Source organism: Phoenix dactylifera, chromosome 8 (genome assembly GCF_009389715.1).
Source record: "Phoenix dactylifera cultivar Barhee BC4 chromosome 8, palm_55x_up_171113_PBpolish2nd_filt_p, whole genome shotgun sequence".
Lineage (NCBI taxonomy): Eukaryota > Viridiplantae > Streptophyta > Magnoliopsida > Arecales > Arecaceae > Phoenix > Phoenix dactylifera.
Genome location: NC_052399.1, coordinates 21,621,912 through 21,638,640, shown reverse-complemented (window position 1 = coordinate 21,638,640; position 16,729 = coordinate 21,621,912). Strand labels below are relative to the sequence as shown.

Sequence of the window (16,729 nt, the reverse complement as noted above, 5' to 3'; positions counted from 1 at the left end):
CAGCTCCTGCCCGGGGCCCTTGGGTCCCCTCCCACTCTTTCGTCCCTTCGCGGCGGTGCCGATGCTACCAAAACCCTAATTCCTCCCTTCGAATCATACCACGCCCCGTCTCCTCGCCATTATCGACCCTTCGAAGCTCGAAAGCCTTAACCCTAGCCCTAATTCATCTCCTGCTTCTCCATACAACGATGTCAAAAACCCTAATCCTCCTCCTGTCTCTTCTCTCCCTTTCCTCCCTCCCGATCCCCTCGTCCTCGTTCCCGGCTCTCGGACTCGACACCTTCCTCGCCGACCAGGCCCGCCGGGATGCTCGCGCCGCCAACGACTCCTTCCACGCCCTCCCCACCGTCCTCCGCAAGGGTCTCGCCGCCTCCCTCCCCTCCCCGGACCACGCCGCCCTTGTCTCCTACCTCCTCTCATTCCAGATCTCCGTCCCCGTCTACGTCAAGCTCGTCGGCTCTTTCTCCGCTGCCGCTCCCTCCCTCCTCCACTCGTTCGCCTCCGCCGCCCTCTCCTCCGCCCACTTCCACGCCATCGGCGCCCGCCCCCACCACCTTGCCGTCGGCCACGCCTTCCACCTCGACCCCTCCCACTCCCCCCTTGCCCCCCAGATCTCCACCGCCATCCGAGCCCACCTCGACTCTGCCCCCGCCCCGCTCTACCGCTCCGCCCTCGTCTCGGTCCCCCACTTCATTGTCGATCGGATCATCCAGGAGGATTTCGAGCGGGAGGACTCGAGCGCGGCCCCAGGGTTCTACATCTATTTGCTGAATCTCGAACCCCAGTCCAAGCCCTACGCGTACTCCTACGACGCTAGTGATGCCTCGCCGGCTTTCTCCAAGTGCTTGGGGACTCTCTGGACCGGGAAGGAGCGTTACGTGTGGATTGACCTTGCTGCCGGACCGGTGGACTACGGGCCGGCCCTCTCCGGCGAGGGCTTGCTTCCACGAGGTGAGTTCCACCCTTTGGCCGCCCTTCATGGGCGACCCAAATCGGAAAAGGCTCTGCTTTCCGACCTTGCCTCTTTAGTTCTAAGCGCATACCAGGCCCTCCTGGTTCCATCTCTGAGGATTCCTGTCTTCTTCGAGAGCTCACTCCTGATCCAGTTCGTCCACATCCATGGATCTGATGCTCGGGATCCTACTGGTTTGGATTGGAAATCCGTTGAGCAGACACTGAGGGAAAGTGATCTTGCATACAAGGATCAATCTTTGACATTCAGATCATACAGCGTGAAGTTCTCGGAGTGCCCAATCTGTTCTTTTGCTATTGCCCGATCGACAAACTCCTTCACATCTCGATTCTTGTTTGAGAACTACACTTTGATAGTGAGCGAGTATCTAGATTCAAAACGCCTTCGTCAGATATTATCAGATTCTGTGGAAGAGATACACCGGTTGGCGGAGATTCCCGAAGAGGGGTACGACAAGGTCTTGCCTGTGTATGTCTTTGATCTGGATTACGACAAGCTCCTCTTGCTCGACCGGTACCACCAGGCCATTGCTTTCAGGGACATGGTGATCGCCGTGAGGACGAGGAGCTCACAGACAGTTAGCGACTACAGCTGCAATGGCCGACATGTGATAACACAAACCCGTAATCTGGACCGCCCAATTGTTGGTTCAGTCCTCCAGAGTATGTGGGGTGTCTCACCGACCCATCTGTCATGGAGCCCAGAGCATAACAGTACATTGGTAGATTACACTTGGAGTGTTGGACAAACTCCATTTGGTCCATTTGCAGAAACTCTGTCCCTCTCTTTTGTTCAAAGAGATGCAGCTCGGAGAAATGTTCTTCTTACCACATTGAATTATTCAATAACTAGTGCCATTGATGTATTGGCATCCATGGCAGCTCATGGTGGGGATAGGAAGCTTCTGAAGAAGAATAGGCATGCGGTGTTTGTGCAGAGGTGGAATCTGTTCAAGTACAAGCTCGAGAAGGTGGTTTCAGCTTTGTCCCATTTGGATTATGAGAAGGCTGTGTACTTTTTGAGGTCTTCAGATCATGACCTCTATGCCATACATACTTTAATCTATGAGGCATCACAGGAGCTGGAGGCTTCATTGGTTTGTTTCAAGGATCCACCATTCCCATGGGCATCAGTTTCTCTGGCTGCAGTATTTGTCTTTGGTTTCTTCTATGTCTACTCAAGGAGGCACAAGATATTTAGAAGTAAAAGGAAGCAGTTTTGATAGTTGCTTAAAAGTTGAGAAAGTTGTATCATTTTATGAACTTTTTGGAAACCTTTGGTTTCTTGGAAGGGGTGTAAGTTGCGATACGAATTGTGGAACTAGGTTGAGCACATTACATGGGCCCAACACATGCTCAAAAAAGGTTTTAGCTCTGTTGTTGGATGAATTGATTTCTTATAGAAATCCTGGTAACATCTTAGATTAATACTAATTAATATAGTTGCCTGGGTTGTACTTGATATGAACTCTCTCTTGATATTTGTCGTGTAACATTGTATTGTACCAGGTAATTTTTTATGTTTTCACTGTATGCAGTCAAGTTGCAGAATTGGTCATGTCAAACCTGCAAATGTCTTATTGGTGAAGATCTCAATCATTTCTTTTTTGATTGAATATTTATTTTCAGCTTCAGTTTTTTTTCAACTCAATGCTAACCGTGTAAGCAGAATATTACCAAACTTTCGTGTTACAAAAGGGGTGAAACAGTTAAGGAGTGGTTATCATGTGGCACGTCCTTGGCAGAATAAGTTTTCTTTATCACAATGTTCCTATTTTCTTTTCTGCTTTTGTTACAGTTGGCGGATGGGAAGCAATTTGATAGATTTTGCCAAGTTTTAGAAGTTAACTTCTGTTTTGGTGGTTTGGCCTGCATCTCTTTGCAAGCAATATAATGGAGGTCAGCAAGCGAGATTTAAGTCCAGCGGTCATGAGTCCATCTCACTCTAGAAAGAAATGAAGTGTCCGACCCAGCCAAGTGGTACTGGTATGATTGCTGCATTTGTATTTACTTTTTTTAATAGTGTTGACACTTTGACATGATGTAAACAGATTCTTGGTTATGAACCCATAATTGAGTTATATTAACCTTAAAATTTTGGTAAAACATTTTGTTGTTGCTGTTGTTGTTGTTGGCGGTGGTGTGTTTTTGTTGTTGTCGTACTCAGTGAGATCCTGCCAAGGCCAATCAATACGTAACATGCACGGTATGGTTGTTTGGTTTTAAAAGATAGTTCTTGAAGCCTTATCAAGGGGACTGGATGTTATACCTGGATAGCTACTAGCGCTGTGACAAGGGCTTCTGCACCTTAGGCTATGTCTGGTTGCTTGGAAAGGCTTTAGGAAACTAGAGATTTGGAATGAATTTTCTAACTGTTTGGATGGCAGGAAAACTCAAATAATGCAAAAATTTCCAAATTTGGCTGGATTTTTCCTTTTTCTTAGAAAATTTTTACCTTTTCCTTTTTTCTTTCCCATAGTTTCTGAACAACCAAACATACCCAGAGTCACTGATTTATGCTGATACAACAGAGAATCAAAATTTGCGTCCCTATATATGAAGATCTAGACTGTTGGTTGGTGGCCACAAAATTTGAACACCTAGATCCAGGGAATGGATGTGGACAGAGGTTTTCCATCTTTGTAGATTTTTGGGACCATGCTGTCCAATTCATTACCATTGCTCTCAAAGCAATCAGCTATTATGACCAATGGTGTACCTGCTTTGCTAATTCTGCTATGGTTACAGAGGTGGTGAGTGAGTATGAAGCTTTTTCTACCGTTGCCACATTTTCTTGGCTATTTGTTTACCCCTTGCTTTCCTGTATCCATAGGCCTTTGTTTTCTATTTAATTAATTAGAGCAATTGTCTTGTTAATCTTCATAAGTATCCTCTTTCTATCATTAGGTGGTGCTTAAGTTTTATAAATTCATTTTTCTTTATATTTAAAAATAAATCTTCTGTTAAAAGGGCAACTTGTCTTAATTGGTATGGTAACTGCCTGGAACAATTCTTTTTTGTTATGATGTGGAAGTTTCTACTAAAATTTTTTCTCGTTTGCCTGTTCCATTGTATGAAGCTAGCATTTTTGCTCCTTCCCATCTTTCCGTTCTTTTCATTCTCTTAGTTGAACCAGAATTTGACTACATTGTCTTCCAATAATATCTTTTACATTTTCGCATCTGTCTAGCAGGTAGTATCTCAGCCTTGATCAGGAGTATACCTCTATGTGTCCTCTTGCTTGATTATTAGGGTCCCATTCGACCAAGTAAATATCTTTGGTCAGGTATTGACTGATTTTTCCCATTTTTCTTCTTCTTCTTCTTCTTTCTGCTGCTGCTGCTGCCACCGCTGCCACTTTCCATTATTACTGCTACTACTTTCCATTGTCACTTTACATTACCACTACTACTACTTCTCGTTCCTAGTTCCCATTACTACTCATGCTACTTTCCATTCTTACTTTACCTGTAAGAATTAGGTGCTGTTCTGTAGGCCCTTTACCCAGTAGTCCTGAGATTCTTGCATCTTATTAGCTAGTATATTCATTAATTACTTGATCACAAGCTTATCTTTATGTACTTTTTTTTAAATCATCAGATCCAGCAGTTTCAAATTGGCGTGGAATTACTGTTCTCCTTAGTCCAGCTTCCTTTGCAAATCATTTTTGTGAAATATTTTGTGGTTTTTTGTCTAAGTGTTACATGTGTCTTTATTAAGGGGTGAAAAAACAGATCTTACAATCCAAAAATTTTCGGGATATGACATAGCACGAATTAAATGCTTTGTGGGATCTAGGACATAGCATAAGAGGACTTAGACCCCAATCATTGGCTAATACTGCTTCAAGATAACATTCTTCAGTGGTTCATCTTCCTGTGTCCATAGGGATGTCCCTTGCATGTCAGAACTGGACATTGGAACACCTGAAGTGCTGAAGCTCATATGGTTTGTTTCTTTGATGCGCCTGCTATACATATGTTGTTAGTGCTGATTCCATCTAATAGACGATTTTCCATGTCACCCTGATAATTCTTCTGGTGTAATTTCAGCTCTCAATGTTTTGGCTATTTAATGTTATATCTAAATTCTGATAGTTGTGTCTATTCAGGATGCCTCAGCAGTCAGCAGCGAAACCATGCACAATTGGAATCCATTGCAAGTCCTGTTTTAATTGCACAGTTTCAACCATGGCTCTTCCTGTGATTGCTGTATGCGTGAACGTAACTGACCAATTGTCAATTCACCAATAATCTTCTGCACTCATCCTAGAATTTACCCTTAACGATTGTCATGGCAAGTGATATTCTTTTATATCTTTAAATTTATATTTATTTGTCCTTTTTTTTACATTTCATTCCTTTTGACCATCGAAGGCTGTTTTGGTTGTCGGTAACTAGGCTTCCAAACTTAGTTGAGTCAATGAGAGCATAATTTGGACGTTTGATTGGTCTGAAGTGGTGCTGAAACTTAGTTTCTATAATGGTCGAATTTGGAATGCTCTGGCTCACGAGGAGACGGCCATTTCAGGTACGTAGGTTCCTCTCAATCTTATTCATACCACACCAAAAGGGCCTTAAGTTTTTTTATCTAATAAGCAAAAGGAGTACACTTGTAGAGGAGTTGCATAGTGTAAGCAGCATGGCAAAATGTAAGTGGGTCTTCACGCAAAAGTAGCTCATCTCTAATTTCTTCTGCTTCATTTTTTTAGTTGAATCAATGCACCAAAATGCTGCTATAGGTGGTTGAAATTTTTGTAGATTTATCATCAGGGAAAACGTGTAATCACCCCTTTCAATAACTACGAGGAAAAGAAGAAAAGATTGCCGTTTTCGTAGTTGCACTCTCCGATTGGGTTCTTTTCACCTTTTCTTCATGGTACTTGCAGGTTTAGAGGAAGCAATCATCATTCGAACAAGCCATGTTTTACTGGGAAGGATCGAACCATGGAAAATGAACAGTGCTATCATCTTCTTTGGCCGGATCTTCCAACCTTTTCAGAAAACCAGTTTACTGCGCTCCCCATCCTGTAAGTGCTGTATTGCCGTGTCCCACACTCGATGATCTACCTTCTCCCGTCTATATTCTATACTGAGATATGCCCCCGCATATTGAATAGGCTGCAGTCCAGGGTTGGAAACCCGGTTCACTGATATCGGGCAAAGGCCATGTTGGTTTGGGCGATCTATCGATTACACCCAAGTAAATTGGCTTTACTGTCACTCATGCCACGACAAGCTTGATATCCAGCCGAGAAATCGGGCCTGATCCTAATTTCTGCAGGCACTAAAAATTAGGTCAGAGACCTTGCTTGTTTCATGGTCATGTCATTCAGTTATGGTCTTGTATTTTTGTCTTTCAACACGTCATCAAGGACTCGCGAGTGCCATGGGCTAGTCGGGAAGCACTTCATTTAAACAGCACCAAGTACGCCTCAGGGTGTGTTTGGAACCTTGTAGCTTGAGGCCACCATGGCTGTTTGGATGGTCGAGCTTGCAAGTGGGAGACACCATGCTTCCAGAAGCATGGATATAGTCGTTGCCTCGTGTTCGAAGTGGCAGAGACTGGTTCTGTCGAGTGAGGCAGATCAAGTTCGCAACTTTCATAGAAGGCAGATCGGAAAGCATGAATCGATCTTAGAAGGAAGGACAAGAGTTGGATCTCTCCCGTGAAGGAAGGTCTAGGATTTTTACCAAAAAAAAAGAGGAAGGTCTAGGATAGCGGGGAGCATTCTTTGCTGCAGAACAGTGAGAACAGCTATAAGACTATTCCTTCTCCCTTAATACTATGTTTTATCTTCAAACTTTCTTAAATATGCTTGTACTAGAATTATGTGATTAAAAAAAAATTAAAGAGTGCCTTGAAATTTATAGTGGTGGATGATCCAACGGTGGATTTGCACGAGGTGGTGAATCTTTCTTTTGCATGAGAGATACAACTCCCATCCTTGAAGGAAAAGTAGTCTGATGGAGTTCAAACAAAGTGATGGCGGACGGAAAGGTGACGATGGTGACCAAGAAGAGGGATGCAGCACCGATTTGGCGAGATGGGCAGGAGGTAGTTGAGTCAGAGGAGGGTGGAGCAGGTGAAAGCAGTGGATCGATGAGGGGCACAAGCACGAGGTGCCACACAACCGGGTTGGCCCACCCGAAAGCTAGATCTGCAGCTTGGGTCAACCGGTAACATGCCATCAGCCCCTCGATGCAACCATAAAAAGAGATTCTAAATTGGCTTCCTGTTTCAGACCACCAAACGAACAACAATGGAAAAATTGACCGGGCGTACTAAGATGTGGATCCTGTTATCGATTTCACCACCTGAATACCGTCGCTTGACAGAATGCTAATGCAAACCATTCCACAACCTCTTTGTTGACATCATCTATTTTCCTTCATATCTGTTTTTTGTTCTTCAGATCTGGAACCTAAATTTCAGGTAATAATGTTACTTCAATCCATTCCCTGGATATACCTCAACCATACACAAAACAACTTAAGCACCTTGCAAACAGCTTACATTCTCCTCTTGATTGTGTGATTTTAATCCTTAAATGACACCAACCTTGGTTCTCTCTCATATAATTGCAGCAAATGTAACTCCTGCTTCGAAGCTTTAGCCTCACGCTCCCCAAAATCACATCTTTCAACCTAATATTTTTTCTACAGCAGATCTCTTGTTGTATAAGATGTTATGTTGCCACACTTTATAGGATAAAACATAGACATAATTGAAAATGATGAAGATAATGTCTACAATATTTGCAGTAACCCAACCAAAATATACCACGCATGACATGTATCATTATATTTTACAGAAGCTCCAACATGGTGCACATGACATGCAATACCTACAACAGACAATTCACAGCCCATGAAATCAGTGTCCATGGTCGATGCAGTTGAGCAACACCAGAAGCTCGGTTCTTTCCTCTCTGACATATTGTCTTTCCCCATGCCCAAGATCCATGCATATACATATGCAGCGAAAAGTTAACTGCAGTGTTTCACCCAAGTGTTAGCCAACAAGAGAACCAAAGAATAAGGAAAGAAAATTGAAAATTCTGTGTTCCTACTGATGGAATGCCTGAAGAGTATAGGGATGAAATAAAATAAGGGAAGAAACGGGAGAAAAAAGGGCTAATATAGAATCCATGCAGAAATATAATACCTGAAGGTCATTATCAATGAAACTATTCAATTTATTTTTGCAATTGCATGTTTAGGGTTGTTCTAAATATATTTTAGGCAGAGATTGCTCGAACTTACGGACACATAAATCCAGACATATAGTTTTTAGCAGACTAATTTCAAACTTTCTCACCAAAGAACATGCATGTATCATATAACCACAGGACAAGTTAAATTATGTAGGTTGCCTAATCAAGCAGCACAAATTTATATAATACTAAATAGTTCCAAAAGTCTGAACTTGCATGCAGTTGATTGGAGCCCATAATTGTTACATGTTTATTTTTCATTGGGCAAGAAATAGGCATCTCAATTTACCATATTTTAAGGAAGAGTGGTTTACTAACAATTTTTTTAAAATAGTCCTGCATTATCTTGGAGATACGGCAAATCCATCAAGGAGCAGACCAAGATGTAATTTTTCTAACAATGACCATAAGAGGCTCATGGCAACCTGGCCGTAGCTCACTCAGATCCAGAGTCATCAAACACAAGCTTAAACAAATAGAGCTTGGATAAGCCGATTACTATGATGCCAAATTACTCTCGTGTATGCCTTGAGGATTATCATTGACATAGGTGATTATGCAGAGTTCTTGAAGTGGACCCTTATAAAGAATGCCATCAATTAGTAATTTTGTTTCTGTTAGTAAAACAATGACAACAATGACATAGTAATATAAGTGTAACAAGAATGTCATAATTGAGAGTAAAAGACATTTACGATCTATTTTCACATATTCAATATTGTTTTTGATGATAAATACTTTTAAGTGTGAAAACAAAAATAAGCACTAATTTGGCTAATCAAGTATTTATAGCAATAATAAACAACGGTACAACATTCACATGTCCAGCCTTTAGCTGACAATTTTTGTGAGGCTGACACTAAAGCAAGAACAGGAAATATTCATTTGCATACTTACATGAAGGAATACAAAAGTTGCTTCCTTGAACAAAATGGACTTGAAAGGGAACCTCTGTCATGCATGTCATTGTGCCATATTCTTCACCTGCCCCATTCCAATTCAGCTCCAGATCGCGCGGTCATATTGTTTGAACGAATGGAGTCCTCTGGTTTGATGGCATTTGCGAAAGCATGCCAACCCAGAAGGTGTGGCAAGATAAACTGCAAACACATCAGATTCCGTTCACTGACATATCATAAAACTCAAACATAAATACACTTCCACTAGGTTAAAAGAAATGGAATAGATCATACCAGAACTCATAGTGCTGAAAAGCATAAAACTGCAAATATTACATATATATCATACCAAGTTCACATCGGTTTATTACTTTATCCACATATATTTAATAGGTGCAGCATGTTGCCAGAAGTATAATAAATTATGATTAATTGATAAGTACATGGAATTTTTCCTGTTCACATTCTCTTCTGTAGAATCAAAAGGAATGAAACAGAATGAAATTAAAAACGCCAGAAAAGTTAGATCGTGGTTACACTGCGCACAACTAATAAAGAGCGGATCAGGTAAGGTACTACATGTCAGAAACAGCAAGATAGTGATTAACTGATTCAACGACAACTGAGTTTCCCACTATGCTCTCTATTTCTGTTTACAGTACACCTGACTAACCTAGCTAAGCAGAAGAAAACATGATATCTTTGAAAATATACACGATCACGACAGCAACTATAAGATTTATTATAATTGTTTATTATCAGCAACAATGGAGGTGCCTGAAAATGTTATAATTTTTCAGCATCAGCTATATATAACATAAAAGCCTCAAATGCTGCACTTGCTCTGCATGAAGCAGTCAAGGGGCCTTAAAATATATCTACTATATCTACCACCTAGAGTTGGGCATGTGAATCCAAAGTTCAGGAGTAAAGCCTTTAGATAAAAGTTACATAAGGATGTCTTGGGAAAAAAAAATCATGTGGGCCCATGTCAATATGTGTGTGTGAGAGAGAGAGAGGGAGAGAGAGAGGGAGAGAGAGAGAGAGAGAGAGAGGAGTCCTGTAATAACTCTATTAATTTTTTTCCATTCTCTGCTGCTCTCGCCCCATGACCCCTTCATGCCAAGTCTTTTCTTTCGCTTTTCTTTCATAATAAAGACACATGCAGAACACAATATATAGCTGCGCTCCCTCTCCTATCCCTCTCTCTCAATATGCACATATACATGTATACCTCCATACATACACACATGCATATATACATATATGCATGCTTGTATGTCATGTAGGTATGTGTGTGACATAGACATATACATGTATACATACATCCTTGCATACATACCATATATGCATGCATGGTATGTATGCATGCATGTGCATGCATGCACCCATGCATGCATGCGTGTGTGGGGGGTGTGTGTGTGTGTACCATGCATGCATGTGCATGCATGCATGTGTGTGGGGGGGGGTGTGTGTGCGTGCATGTGACATAGACGCATAAATGTTCATGCATGTATGTGCGTGCACGGGAGCAAGCATGTGTGGGTGGGTGCGCGCATAACATATATAACATATGCACACACCCCACACATGCTTGACTCTCTCCATGCAAAGCTGACCTCATAATATTCTCTTATCATATTTTAATAGAAATCATCCTTGTGAGCTGCACTGCACACACAAGTTTTGAGTCTGCCTAAAGTGGTCTTCCAGTGATATCAGTCTTCCTCCACATGCACCGCATATGCCAAATACTAGAAATATACCAATATGTATGCCCAAAAAGATGAGCCAGTCAGTTCATTGATAAAACAATTCTCAGAACATGTACGTGAATAATTATAGGAATGTAGATGGGTTGGCTTGAGTTCTGTTTGCTCCTCGTGCATCCCTATGGAACTCAATCATCACCGCAATGGAACAAAAATTGCTCAAAACCAAGAGGCGAACAAAACTCCACTCCAAATAAAAATTTTGCAGACTATATAGAATACATTGCATTAAATAGTGCCTTAAGCACTATGGCTTTTAAGTACCACAGACAAAGACGAACCTAAAAGGGTCTGCAAGTGAATAATTAGTTTCCTGCTTACCCCCTCAAAAAAAAGTTTTCCCGAATTTTAGTAGATCCTATCTGAACAAGACTTCATCGGACTAAAAACATAAAGAAAATACTGATGATTTTACCTTATACCATTCTCAACAAAGCTAACCAACATCAGACTCGGGCAAGGGACCAATTTCCTGCTCCAAACATTTTCTTCCTGGTCCTTTATGGTTTTCTCCACAGTTTATTAAGGGATTTGATTACAGTATGTCAAAGAGAATAGAAAACAAATAAATTTTGAATGCATAAGTGCTACAGAAATGAGTGCTAACCCTTGCTATACTAACTAAATAAAATCCGAAGGCAGGAGATTTTTGCTATATTTAAGGTTACTTCAACTAAATTTTAATCAAGAGCCAATTCAATAAAAAATGGGAATGATGTAAACTGAAGTAGCATCTAGTAATACAGAGCCATACGTTGAAAGCTGACTTTAGAATAGCGAACTCTGCTTTAGTGATAGGAATGTAAATGCTTTCATCCACATTCAGGAGGCGATTCTGAACACCTGCAAAAAGAAATGAGGGAAATATATTTGTACTGAAATCTTTCAGAGAAAGATAGTATTTAAAGAAGGAAGCTAGGTTAACATTTTCTTTTTTCAAAGAGAAAAATGTTCACAAGCTATATGCATATATAAGTGGAGTTGGCTTGCTACAGTTATTTTTCTAAAAAACAATCATCCAAAGCTTACTTGTCTGCATATCCATAATAACAAAACCAAAGCGTATACAAGTATAGCAATAAGAGATGCATAACCTATCAAAACTTTAGATGCATGCGATTTCCCAAGTATCATAATGCCACATTTATTTAATGAAAGCAACTTAAAAAAGCATAAACTGCTGTGTTCAAACATTTTGAGCAAGTACATGTTCATGTGTTATCATAAATCAGATCAGGAAATTACTAAGATTAAAAAAGTGCCCACTGCCATCTGGAAGAGGTTCTGCTTTTAAAACCTTCCGGATCTTGCCTTCTTCACTGCCAAAAAAAGAAAAGGGATTTTAACTAAGATGTTCCATTCGGATAAGAAGAATAAACAAGCATTTACAAAGACAGAAAGATTGCAGAATACTTTAACTGAAACTTGTCATAATCATACATACCATGCCAATATGCAACAAGCCTTGTTCAGTCTATTTTCAGCATGTACTTACCCATCATTTCAACATATATGTTGGGCTGATGAAAGATGCAGTCAAAATAAGACACAACAAGACCCACAAATTAGACCAAGTATTATTCACTGTATTAATTTTTCAGCCATGCAAGTTTTGTTTGTAGCTAAATATTGATATATTGCAAAAATTTAATCCTCACAAGCATGACGAAATAACTTGCGGATTCGGCACAAGGGCTGTTTGTTATGGCTTAGCTTTAGGAGGGGGGTAATAGATTGAGGAATAGAGGCCCAGAAACAAAAGAAAAATGTTACTGAAACTATAGAATGATTAAGGAGCCTTAAGATCTTGGAGGTGCCATGTTCCCCCTTGGTTCCTCCCCTAAGGCTCTAGCCCAGGCCCTGTGGTTGATCTATGAATAGCACATCAAGTAAAGGTCAATCTTTAGTCCTGTATAATTGATGAACATGAACAATTTAATCCTTGGCAGGAATTTCACACGTAGACAAACATCTAGTCTCATAGGATCACTAGAATTGGGACAACTCGTATGTCACATATAAAAATTTAAGACTTTGAGTTAAACCTGCAAACCACATGAAGTGGCAGCCACTTTCAACCTTGGAGCCCATATGACATGCACGAGAGCATCCAAGCTAACTTTCAAACCATAAATAATGAGATTCAAAAACACATGAATCTCTAAAGGTCAAGTGAGGTTCTTGGCAACATTTAGGCTCATGTTCTGACCATGTGAAGAGGACTCTTCACATGAGATGTGCAAAAATCTTAAGGCTCAAAAGAAAAACTTGTCAGCCTCTAACCTGACCTTCAATATTCATAAGGTGAATTTCTCAGATAAGAGATAAACAAACTTGAAGGTTCATCAAGAACTTGTGAGCTATATGCTTATTATGAACAACATGAATTTAAAAAAAAATACATAAAGGTGAGGTGAATACAAAGCTCAGCTGCTGATAAAATTGGAACTAACATGAAATCAATTATCATGGGACTCATGCGAAGGTCATAGATAGCATAGCTCACTATCAGGACTGAGTCAAAGACCAGTCTAAGTTAATGAAACGGTGTCCAGTTTTTATGTTCAAAAACCCTGGTCAAGTGAAGTTGATCAGAAGTTTTGAATCTTAAAACATTAAATAAGCTCTTTTAGTAGAGTTTACATAGAATTAGCAAATGAGTATAGATAGCCTCCAACAGGTCAGCACAAAATGAAGTTCCTCATAAACAAGGTGTCTTTCATCTGAAGTTAATGAAGTTTGACAAACATCATATAACAGATAATCAAAAGAAGATGGTTATATTTACTAACAAGTTTACAAACATGACCATAGACCATTAGTTAAAGCAAACATTCAAGTAAAAAAGTAGATCTATATCATATGAACCACTAAATCATCCATATTATCTCACAGGCATCAAGATTCTCCTTGGAAAAAAAAAATTCGCATTGAATCCAAAAAACAATATATACTGTAGGCATTTTTTGAGTAAGAAAGTTACCTTCTTCCCTTGAATGGATCATGAAAAAATTCGCATGAGTCCTTTTCACTAAGAGCCATTAAAGCGCCAATCTCAGGTACAGATAAAGAGAAAACCTACATTGAATGTAAGCAAAATACGAAATTTAAGCCAGATATGCATGCATTAATTTTCAGACAAATGATATAAATCTTTGCTAAGTATGAATAACATGTCGCACATGATCCTACAGAAGCAAAAGAATCATCAACATTTACGATGCAAGATCAAGAATGCATACATTGTCGATATAAAATATAAATACGTATTACACTGTACATAATAAAGAACATACGCAAATTTAAAATGGAATAAATGTATAGCTATAACCTTTAACTCTCTCAACAGTAAAAGTCCACTATTGAACACAAACAAATCCAACATAGAAAAAGCAAGGCATGTGAAAAAACATGCGACCACTTAAGCAAATGAAAATTCTCTGAGTTTTCATGGTTATTTGATCTATTTGTATAGGTGTGATGAGTATTATTCCAGAATATCTTGATTTTTCTAATATATATACATATAATTTAAATAAGTTCAGGTGCAAAAAGAATTCAAACAATAACACTCAACTAAAGAAATTTGCAAGCAAGATTCATGTATTATATTAGCTTATGTGGGTGAATCCATTGCTTAGCTGCAAGGTGAAACTCAACCTCTAGCCATGCTGTGCAATTCACTGAGATTGGAACTACTGTTACCATATCATTTTTTTGAATCCAGAGAAGGAACTCTGTACCAAAGCCACTTATGGCAACTGAGGAACAAGTAACCGGAGGAATATGAAATCCTTGAAGTTCAAACAAGTGCAGAGAAGTTTAACAGGCTCAATAAACAGAAATGTTCTCTATGCTTCTCACTATTTCTAGTCAACTCTTCTTTGGGGTTTCTTTTTTCTCCACCTGTCAAGGGCACATATTGTTTGCAGTTTCATGGTACAAAAGAAGTTTTTATAGCACATGTGCTTAAGGATTAGAAAGCTAACTTAAGTTTTATATCTCACCAAAAAGGATTAGAAAGCTTTATGTAGTAGAGGATGAAACTCAAGTGGATGCCATAGGAAGATAACTTACTGATTTGTCAGTTATCATGAGAGAATTAACAAAAGAGAATCTTTTTAACATATTCAAAATGAAAAAAAAACCCAGACTTCTGAATTACATGGTGAGGAATAGGACTAGATGGCTCGCTTGACTTGTATGGAGGACTTCTAGTTGAGCATCAGCATATTAGGACAGAAAGGCCAGGATTGCTTTCTTTACTTAGGACATGCAATTTCATGCATCCTTTATTCTGTTTTCTTCCAGAACATATTCTATTTTTAAAAAAAATTATTATATGATTCTCTATCTCAAAGCTGACAATGGTCTTAATCCAACTCCAAGTCAACCAACACAAGAACCACCCTTTTCACACACAATCTTGTTCCTGATGATTTGAAGGATTATCTGCCTCTGAAGAATGTAAACAGGATTTATCAAAAAAGAAGAATGTGAAGAAGAAGCTTGGCATATTATTAGAAAATATGTGACAACATATATAAGGTAATGAAAAGTAATTAAAACATTCATCTTAACCAAGAGCAAGAGGTCCAAGAAAACCTGTTTCCTGTTCCAGTCATACTGCCGGACTGCTGCTGCGGGAGCAAACTGAAGGAGAATGAACCCTTCCTTTGATACCTTGAACGCCCCAGACTGCGCATTGGCAAATCCTAAAGCCATGAGTAACTCTAGAACCGACAGAAAACAAAAAAGACTCCATCTTTCTGGCGTGATGAAAGAGAGAGAATTTTTGACCAAAAGCAACATCCGCACATGTAATGGAAAAGGTAAATAATTTACAATCAACTCTGGAACAAACGGAAAAACAAATAAAAAGAAACCACCTTTCAATCAGAATTGAAAAGGAAAGAGGGCAATTTTGGTGTAAAGCAGCGAAAACATACATCCAATGGGGTGAACTCGGGAGCTTTCGGTTCCACGGTAAGGGCGGCCTTCCCTTTGTAGATGGAGTACCCCACGAAAACCCTTGAAGATTGAACTGTCAAAGAGAGTAGCGAAACAAGGCAAATCGTTAGCTTTGTTTGGATCCAGAAGCAGGAAAGGGGAAGCTCGGCACTCGGTTGTTGATTGTTTCCCGATGGAAAGTAAGGAGATAACCGGCACCTCCGGGGGGCTGGGGAGCGAAAGAGGAGTCCCGGGGCGCGGGGGAGGCGAGCCTCTGCTGGTCGAAGTAGTCGGAGCGACGGCAGGAGACGGAGAGCTTCTTCTTCTTGGGGGCTAGGGTTCCGGGAGAGAGCACATTCTTGAAGGAATTCGAGGGGAGGAGAGGATGGGGAGAGGCTGAGCTCTGGAGAGGGATGGGAGAGGATCCGGTTAGCGGCATTGCTTGCTTCTAATCTACACACCAGAGCGAACGAAGGAGGGATTCGGGAGGGTTTTCCACCTTTCTTCTTGTATTCGGTAGGAGCGGCCGTTTTAGTTCCAAGATAGCGGATCTTTCATGGGCAGCGGCGAATGCCACTCGTTAACCCGTTTCTCCTATTATGCGGTCGTTTTAAGCTGCGTTCAGCATTTATATATATATATTCTTTTTTTTTTTTTGCTCACATCAATCTAATATAAGTGTAACCAGCATAGTCAAAAGAAATAAAGTAGCATAAAAATTGGAGACAGTATCATACCATATTTACAGAATCTTTTCTGAATAATAAAGAGCAAAGAAGGCGATCTAATCGGACGTTGTATTCGCCTCTCGGTACAATAGGTACCCTGAAAGAGGTAGCGATCTTTTATCAGCCTCTGGATATTTTTGAGCACAGTAATCCTGCCGCTCTACATTCCGGATTCAGTCAAATATATAAAAT

At 40.2% G+C, this 16,729-nt stretch overlaps 2 protein-coding genes across 2 annotated transcripts; one reads left to right on the top strand and one right to left on the bottom strand.

Annotated features, from left to right (window-relative positions):
• LOC103721331 lies at positions 1-6,833 on the top strand. Its single transcript, XM_026810117.2, has 4 exons — positions 1-2,958; positions 5,084-5,502; positions 5,861-6,001; positions 6,092-6,833. The coding sequence occupies exon 1, from the start codon at positions 189-191 to the stop codon at positions 2,193-2,195; it is 2,007 nt and encodes a 668-aa protein (XP_026665918.2). The 5' UTR covers positions 1-188; the 3' UTR covers positions 2,196-2,958; positions 5,084-5,502; positions 5,861-6,001; positions 6,092-6,833.
• An 841-nt stretch (positions 6,834-7,674) lies between these two features.
• LOC103721332 (single-stranded DNA-binding protein WHY1, chloroplastic-like) lies at positions 7,675-16,336 on the bottom strand. The gene is made up of 8 exons (XM_026810121.2): positions 16,029-16,336; positions 15,809-15,903; positions 15,465-15,557; positions 13,843-13,937; positions 12,105-12,178; positions 11,614-11,702; positions 9,086-9,288; positions 7,675-7,965 (listed from the first exon to the last, which is right to left on the bottom strand). Exons 1-7 carry the CDS (start codon positions 16,246-16,248, stop codon positions 9,169-9,171), a joined length of 786 nt encoding a protein of 261 aa, XP_026665922.1. The 5' UTR covers positions 16,249-16,336; the 3' UTR covers positions 7,675-7,965; positions 9,086-9,168.
• Positions 16,337-16,729: the final 393 nt, after the last annotated feature.